This window comes from Salmo salar, chromosome 13 (assembly GCF_965601325.2).
Source record: "Salmo salar chromosome 13, fSalSal1, whole genome shotgun sequence".
In the NCBI taxonomy this organism is placed as follows: domain Eukaryota; kingdom Metazoa; phylum Chordata; class Actinopteri; order Salmoniformes; family Salmonidae; genus Salmo; species Salmo salar.
This window is the reverse complement of record NC_138303.1, coordinates 98,292,377-98,301,236: the sequence shown is the minus strand read 5'-3', so window position 1 is coordinate 98,301,236 and position 8,860 is coordinate 98,292,377. Positions and strand designations below refer to the sequence as shown.

The following is an 8,860-nucleotide window of genomic DNA, read 5'->3' as shown; positions in this document are numbered from 1 at the left end:
AAGTAAAAACTCAGAAATGGGTTTGACCGAAACTTGACCTTTCATCACAGGTATAGGGTCATGACGAGGTGAACGAGTGTAAGCATCTTCTGACAGGGGGCTGGTTTCATCAGGTCTGTGGCAGCCTTGTGTTCTCAGAAAACCAGATAACCACGGTGGGATCCAGACGGGAGGAGTCTGAATGTAGACGCCTTCTGATAGTGTCTGAAGGTCACAACACTCTAAACAGGTTTTAACACACACACATAGGTCTCCTCTTACAGTTTATCATAACATCATTTATTAACCCTTTAAAAGGAATAAGGACTTGGTTTAACGCTCTTTAGATTTTTTTAATGATGATTGATGATAATGATTAATGTTGATTAATAAAATCAAATGCTTTGTGTGAAAGCTCTCGAAAGCCAACTCCCCGAAACACTGTCAGACAGCGCCTCCTGCTGACCTTACGTTATAACTACAGTCACAAGAGAATGAGTTACAATAAAAGATGGCGGAGGGAAGGAACCGTGGAAATTATATGGGCTGAATAATTTCAAAGCAAAACATACAAAAAAGTATCCTTTGTGGAGACGGAGGAGAGTGTACAAAGGCCGAGGAGAGATGACTGTTGTGTGACGCAGGGGGACATACGGCTGTTGGATATTTATTTTTACTGCAACAGAAGAGTGGACCGAAAGCCTTTCGCATAAAAAGAAAAAAACTAAATAAGACAGAAATGAACGGGGTACGTTGGCTGTAGCTAGCATGGTTAGCCAGTTAACCTAGCTGTATATGTTATCCTCTATAACCCGGCACTAGCTAGCTATTCTATCGGTTGAATTAGCGAATGGTCGAAATTAAAAGTTAGTCGCTTTCAGTGGGCAAGAGGCATTTGTAGCTGAATTATCCAGTCACGTTTTGCGTGTTCTCGAAAACAGCCTTGTCACAATTTAATGTGGTAAGTGAAGGGATTCAGCTAACAACTATGGAGCCCGTATAGGTGCATCAAAACTGGGACCGAGAGACTGAAAATCAGCTTCTATCTCAAGGCCATCAGAATGTTAAATAGTCACCACTAGCCAGCCTCTGCCCAGTACCCTGACCTTAGTCACTGTTAATAGCCAGCTACCACCCGGTACTTACCCTGCACCTTAGACTGCTGCCCTATGTCCATAGTCATTGAACTCTGGTCACTTTTTACTACGTTAACATACTGTTTTACCCACTCAATATACAACATTCTAGTCAAGGCTCATCCTATATAACCACAGCTGTACACACGTTCTATTAATATGCTGGATATAGACACACGCACACCATTGACTGTACAAATAATTAGTAACACCTTCCTAATATTGAGTTGCACCCCTTTCGCCCTCAGAACAGCCTCAATTCGTTGGGTATGGACTCTACAAGGTGTCGATGCATTCCTCACGGATGCTGGCCCATGTTGACTCCAATACTTCCAACAGTTGTGTCAAGTTGGCTGGATGTCCTTTGGGTGGTGGACCATTCTTGATACACATAGTAAACGGTTGAGTGTGAAAAACCCAGCAGCGTTTGCAGTTCTTGACACACTCAAACTGGTACACCTACTATCATACCTCGTTCAAAGACACTTAATTCAATATTTTGTCTTGCCCATTCACACTCTGAGTGGCACACATACACAATCCATGTCCAAAGGCTTAAATCCTTCTTTAACCTGTCTCCTCTCCTTCATCTACACTGATTGAAGTGGATTTAGCAGGTGACGTCAATAAGGGATCATAGCTTTCACCTGGTCAGTCTGTCATGGAAAGAGCAGGTGTTCTTAATGTTATTGTTCATTTTGATATTGTTATTTTTATCATTTGTTTTGTAAATTTACCTCCTTTTTCTCCCCAATTTTGTCTCATCGCTGCAACTCCCCAACAGGCTCGGCAGAGGTGAAGGTCAAGTCATGTGTCCTCTGAAACATGACCTGCCAAACCGCGCTTCTTAACACCCGCTCGCTTAACCAGGAAGCCAACCGCACCTATGTGTCGGAAGAAACCCTCCCCTAATCCAGACAAAGCTGGCCCAATTGTGTGCCGCCCTATGGGACTCCCGGTCACGGCCGGTTATGTATGACACAGCCTGGGATCAAACCCCAGGCCCCAGGCTGTAGTGACGCCGCAACATTGCGATGCAGTGCCTTCAGTCTGCTCCGCCACTCGGGAGGCCCCGTTCTGATATTTATTCATTTATTTTTGTAAAATGTGTGTATTGCTAGATATTACTGCACAGTTGGATCTAGAAACACAAGCATTGTACTGCACCTGTGATAACATCTGCAAATCTGTGTACACAACCAATAAACTTTGATTTGACAGTCGCACACACATACACAAAACAACAAATAATTGATGGCGTCCACCTCTTTCTTTGACAGGACATGTTACTAAACAGCCACTCCATCACTCTCCGAAACCAGAACCACAGCAAGTCCAAATCACCTGCCCTTGATGAGATGACCATCAAACTCATACAGGAGGGAAAGTACACTGGACGCTGCTCTATACAGAATGATGCACAGAGGCAAGGTGACGGTACGTAGTGATCATTTAACTACTGCAGTGCATTCACGTCCTACTCTTTCTATTATGCTGTTCTGCTTGATCAGTTATCTTGTTGAGTGTGCAACAGATCTTGTTGATTAATCCACTCAAGTTGCAAGTGTTTGATCAATGTATTGTATAGAATTGAAAAGGCCTAGATCAATGTAAATTCTTGATCAATTAGCTTAATCCACCCAAGTTGCAAGTGTTTGATCAATGTATTGTATAGAATTGAAAAGGCCTAGATCAATGTGTAAATTCAGTGTAGAGACATTTATTTGCATTGTGAATGCTGAGTAGGTAAACTTAAAAGCTTTGTTAAGAGGTTGGCTTCATCAGGATCCATCACTTCAGCCCTCCTTTATAAGTAACATCTTCTCATCACAAGTAAGAAGGAGCTGGGGGATTTGGTCTGAGCAGCATCTCAACAGTTTAAAGTGGTTTCCTCTCCTGATTTCCCATTTTACATTGGTGTTCTTAAGCAGACTTTCCTCTCTGCTTTCTCCACCCAGCAGCCAGGAAACTGAACTCTGAGGCAGCATTCGTCCTGAAGCTGGCGGATCGTGAGGAGAGCCACAGCCAGCGGCCCTGCAGGACAGAAGAGCACCAGGCCCCCCAGCAGCTTCTCCATTTCTCCCCAGTCTCCTACCTCCACGCCCCATCCGAGCACTCCTCCCCTCCTGCCCCCAGTAACATCACCCACACCCTCCTCGCCAACAACACCGCCGCTCACCTCGCCAACCAGAGGAGGGACATCCGACGCAAGGCCAAAGGAAAGAAGTCAACACGTAGAATGTAAGCTACCACTGGATATCAGCAAAAACAATCTGGTGTTTTCATACCTTGGGATGCTGTAAATGCATGCACTAATCTGGAGCATGTAGATCATTAAGTAAAAGGGTGTATTTGGATTGAGACTGGTGAACTGCACATAGTTGGCACTTCTCCCATGTGTACCTATCTGGAGTACACTAAACTGAACTTGAGGTAGTGGAAGCTTGTGTACTTGTGCTTTTCTGCTTTCAACAGCGCCTACATTGTTGACTTGCCAAACAGAATCCATTTGTCAAAACCTGTTTGGCTAGAAAGTTACAGATTTGCTGAAGTAGAAACAGGCTAGCACCCATATACCAATGTATTTGTGGCCTTACTGTCTAAAATCTTGATTTTCAATTTTATAATTGATGTACCATAAAGGGCTGCAACATCTATGTTGTGCTTCTGTTGGACACATTGTGTTTGTTTATTTACTTTCACAAGAACGTGGTCATGGCTCATATGTACCCGTAGATTTAAAAAATTGTATTGATTGTTAATGTCAGTTCATCCGTTTCCTTTCCAGGGCAGAGAGCGGAAATTCCCAAAACCGCAAAGTAACAGACTACTATCCTATAAGGAGAAGCTCCAGGAAAAACAGAGCAGAGCTGAAGGTGAGAATAAAGGACATGTATTACCTTGTAACACTAAAACATTGACCAATATCATGCTGTTGTTATTAAGCAGTGTCCTGTACAGAGTATTGAAATATTAACAAAGCTAGTGTGGAATGAGAACCTAGTTGTTTGAACACCAGTCATTCTGTTTTATCAGTCGCTCAGGGTTCATAAGGTCAGGAAAAGTCATGGAATTTAAAAATGGCATTTTCCAGCCCTGGAAAATGATCTATTCTGAAAAGTTATGGGAAAGTTGTGGAAATTTAATAATTTCTGTTAATGTAATTTATTTACGCGTGTTTTTAAAATGTTTGATCAATCAAGCAAAAATCAACATATCAGCCAGGATTGCAATGACAATTTAGCGTGTCTGTGTTTGCGCACATCACCTGTATGCCATTAAGTTGTTTGATGCAGTGTTTCTGCTCCAGTCATTTAGCCATTTTAGAATTAGACTGTAACGTAACAAAATCTGGGGAAGGGGTCTGAATACTTTTCGAATGCACTGTATGTCTGCCTCACCGCTCACAGAATGGAATTTGCAACACAACAAGCTCCTGGGTTTTTAAAGTGTTATCTTGATTTAAAATGTTTTCGAGCCACCCGCCAGCTGATTTTCAGAGGAAACACTGGTTTGAGTGCTTTTTGTTTGTTTATTTATCAACAAGGATTTGGTATATTTTGACCAAACAAAATATTAAACAAAGCTGACCTTTTTATGTTTGCAGTGTAACTTTGTTCTTCCTAAAATTGAAAAGGTTCATAAAATGTATAAGATGAAGTTGACTATAATGGCATTAGTGACTATAATGGCATTAGCAACTATAAGGACTTGTGTTATTCAATTAGTCTTATGACATGGTGATCATTACATGTCCTCTGTGCTTGTCTTCTCATAGTGTGAACAAAAGAAACACATCGATGATCTGATCATAAATGGGGTCGAGGAAGGAATGGAGGTACTCTCATTGATCACAGCTTCTGAAACTTCACTATCAGACTGGCATGTTTATTTACAGACATGAAATGCATCTCACACGCAATGTCCCCCCCCTCCCCTGATTATTTAGAAATGCTTTGTTACCTTTTTTATAGCTTGTCTTTGACTTTTGGACTATATTGTGTTCCAATATCTGAGTGAAATATATCTGGTTTAGGTGCAGCATATTGAGGGGAAGGGTCGAGGAGTGTTTGCCACCCAGTGTTTCCAGAAGGGCCAGTATGTAGTGGAGTACCATGGAGACCTGCTGCAGATCACCGACGCCAAAACAAGGGAGGCCGAATACGCTCTCAACCCTACCACCGGCTGCTACATGTACTACTTTCAGTATATCTGCAAAACCTACTGGTAGGTCAAAACACTTCCTCTTTTATGTGTGTGGCATCTCTGGCATAGCCGCAAAGCAATTTCAGTGTACTCAGTGTTTGCTGCACTAATGCAGTCTTTGTTTTAGTTTCATGATACAATAACTTTTCAACCATAACCAACATGTTAGATTAACTTAATACCAGCGTTTTTTCAATTGCTTCTCCCTCTAGTGTGGACGCCACGAAAGAAACGGGTCGCATGGGCCGTCTGATCAACCACAGTAAGAACGGCAACTGTCAAACCAAACTCCATGATATCAACGGGATACCTCACCTCATCCTGGTGGCATCGCGAGACGTCGATGAGGGCGAGGAGCTGCTCTACGACTACGGCGACCGCAGCAAATCTTCCATCGCATCTCATCCCTGGCTTAAACATTGATGGAGACAGCTCAGAGAAGAATGCTAACAACACCATGGTTTCTTAATAGATCGGTTTTTTTATGTAAAAATTGCCTTAGCAACAGAATGTGTTAGCACATTTTTTTCAGAGAGGGGAATGGGCGTGTGTGCGCACGACCTAGGAGGAGGCAGTTTCGAGGATGGGTTAGGTTACAGTGACTTAAACACATTTAGATCCAGATACATCTTCTCAATGTTTGCCGACATCAATACTTTTTAATATATTTATCCGTCTATATGAAACATGCTAGTTTTTTCCAGCACATTTCTTTTTGTATATTTTGTATTACTGGTAGACCAGTGCTTCCACGGCATGCAGGTTGTAGTTTAGTGTAATGCATTTTTATACAAAGTTTTTCATAATCGGTTGTATAGTAGTTAGTTGCTCAGCAATAATTATATTTATGGTGCCAGAGCCCTTTCTGATTGATGCAGAAATATGAGATGCAAACTTATGAGCCCTCTTGAACAGTTTCCAAAAACTGGAATATGATTCCAACCATTGAAACTTACAATATTTGAAATGTACATTTTATGCCATGTTAAGTAGAGTTGTTTTATAAACTTGAACAAATCTGTACCTATCTTAACACACAAAACTGTAAAAATGTCCACAAACAAATGCTCCACAAGGAAGTATTTAAATAAATATGTATGCTGAGGTGGAGGCATTGTTGAATAAACATGTTTTATGCAAAGTATATTTTATTACTTGTATTACTACTGCCCTGAGAGCATCAGACAGATCACCTCTGTTATTTGATGTGATGATTGCATGAGGTTGTCCTTCCCTGAAACACATTGATATAAAAGGTTTTATAAATACACGGTTTAAAGGCACAGTAACACCTGTTTCTATTTAAAAACAACGTCTATAGAAGGACCGGCTTTACAGGGTGGGCTTGTTTGTAGGTGTCACCAAGAGAAATTCTGCGATGGTCGGGAAGGGAAATGGTGGCGAGAATTGTGGACGAAATGGAAGAAATAGAGAAAAGGTTGGAGAAGCAACAGCTGTGCTGGAGTGCGATCAATATGGATGACCGTGCTGATGATGTGGAGCGGGAGGATGAGGGTCAAGGATCTGAATGGTCTAGTGGAAAGAAAGGAAAAAGAGATCATACTGAAAGTAGTGGAGAGTCTAGTGTAGAAAGCAAAAAGGTCAAGGTAGGACAAAAGAGTAATAATGTGTCCGAGTGAATGGTTTGATGAGATCACATGGACTCATTTACAACCTATCCGTCTAACTAATGCCATATAGAAAGAGAGAGCCTAGTTGGAAATGGAAATTGAATTGATTGGGGGAATGGTAGGTTGCTAATATTTTGTCGGACCCAGGCTCAGCAAGGGAATATTCTGCAAATGGAAAAGCTTAATGGGAAGATTAAAAGCAACGTACCTGGAGCTTATGCTGGGTTGAGGTGAGTCATCACTGGGGTCCCAATATCTATGTCCACAGAAGATATTAAAGAAAATGTTAAGGGAGGCAGAGTGACTAAGGCCAAAAGGTTGATCAGTAGGAAAGTGGGTCAAATAAGTAAAAGCTTATCAGTGATGCTGAGGTTTGAGAAAGTTTTGCAGGGAAAAGTACAGATAGTTTTTACTTGTATTTTTCATGGTAGTACAGAATTGGGCAGATCATGACTGATCGTACATTTCAGCACAGTAGGTGGCAGCATGTACTTTCAACTTTGTTTGCGGACCGCCATGATATCGAAGAAGAAGAAAGCTGGCTTTACTGAGACACATTTCTTAACGGAACGTACTGAGTTAAAACATTTTCTACACGGACTGTTTTGAGTGATGCACAATTCTTTAGATTCCCGACTGGTGTCCGACTTGCAACGACGTCTTGTAAGTAATGACCCACTCAAAACGTATCAGTAGCTATGTCGCAAACAAATGTACATTGTATGTACAGTTTTTAAAACTATTTGTTTTTTCAGCCACATTGTTTAGTGTCAGAGAAAGAGAGTTATGAACGACTGGAGTCCAGTGGCAAAAGTCTACGACCCTCTCAAGGCGGGCAGCATCGATGGCACAGACGTGGAGCCCCATGACCGGGCCGTCTGGAGGGCCATGGTCGCCCGCTACAAACCCAACAAAGCCGTGGTGGGGGACCCGCTCCTCACTCTTTTCGTGGCCCGCTTGAACCCTCAAACAACGGAGGAGAAGCTGAATGAAGTGTTCTCCAATTACGGGGATATCCGCCGGCTGCGCCTGGTGAGGGACATAGTGACTGGGTTCTCTAAGGGCTATGCCTTCGTTGAATACAAAGAGGAGAGGTCCGTGGTCAGGGCGAGGCGAGACGCCAACAAACTAGTGGTAGACCAAAGTGAGTTGTTTGTGGACTTCGAGCAGGAGAGGACCCTGAAGGGATGGGTACCTCGTCGGCTGGGCGGAGGGCAGGGGGGCAAGAAGGAGTCTGGTCAGCTGCGGTTTGGTGGGAAGGACAGACCCTTCCGCAAACCCATCAACCTTCCTGTCACCATGAACCAGGAATGGGGTGGTGGTGGCAGAGAGTGTGAGAGAGGAGGAGAGAGGGAGGAGCGCTACAGAGATGGGTCCCTGAGCCGTGAGAGAGAGACTGATTGGGGGAGTAGGGGGAGAAGAGATGACCGAGACAGAGGGAGAGAGAGGGGTGTAGAAAGGGAGTACCACCGCGAGAGGAGGGATAGGAGTTATGAGAGGGAGTCGACGAGAGAGCGGGAGTCGACGAGAGAGCGGGAGTCGACGAGAGAGCGGGAGTCGACGAGAGAGCGGGATGACAGGAGAGAGAGGGATGACAGAAGACACAGGGATGATAAGTACAGACACAGAGACAGGAGATGAAACTCAGTGGTCCCTCTGACTACTCTGACATCTGAAAGGATGCATGGGTGGAGAGCGAGGTGGAGCAAGTAATACAAAAACGTTTTGACTACATTGGTCTCTTTTTTTTCTTCTCACCTGGTTGGTGTGGACAGGTGATGTCATCCCACCCATTTCTTCACTGTAACCTTCTGCTGGCCTGGCTCAGCAGGGTGCTGTTATCTACCTGTTGTTCTTTATGCACTGAATAAAGTTTATTTTACAGTCTGTTTTTGAAGAAAGTTGACA

General features: G+C 43.2%; 2 protein-coding genes across 3 annotated transcripts; both read left to right on the top strand.

The window, feature by feature from the left end:
* Positions 1 to 478: 478 nt before the first annotated feature.
* On the top strand, positions 479 to 6,299 carry LOC106568287 (N-lysine methyltransferase KMT5A-A). 2 transcript variants are annotated; one of them, XM_045692478.2, is made up of 7 exons: positions 479 to 727; positions 2,396 to 2,552; positions 3,077 to 3,356; positions 3,904 to 3,991; positions 4,894 to 4,953; positions 5,152 to 5,342; positions 5,534 to 6,299. In XM_045692478.2, exons 1-7 carry the CDS (start codon positions 719 to 721, stop codon positions 5,742 to 5,744), a joined length of 996 nt encoding a protein of 331 aa, XP_045548434.1. In that variant the 5' UTR covers positions 479 to 718; the 3' UTR covers positions 5,745 to 6,299. The 2 variants fall into 2 exon arrangements, with proteins under 2 accessions (XP_045548434.1, XP_045548433.1); XM_045692477.2 differs by having other exon boundaries at positions 3,074 to 3,356.
* A 1,215-nt stretch (positions 6,300 to 7,514) lies between these two features.
* Positions 7,515 to 8,839, top strand: snrnp35 (small nuclear ribonucleoprotein 35 (U11/U12)). The gene is made up of 2 exons (XM_014138532.3): positions 7,515 to 7,615; positions 7,708 to 8,839. Exon 2 carries the CDS (start codon positions 7,739 to 7,741, stop codon positions 8,591 to 8,593), a length of 855 nt encoding a protein of 284 aa, XP_013994007.2. The 5' UTR covers positions 7,515 to 7,615; positions 7,708 to 7,738; the 3' UTR covers positions 8,594 to 8,839.
* The last annotated feature ends 21 nt before the right edge of the window (positions 8,840 to 8,860 follow it).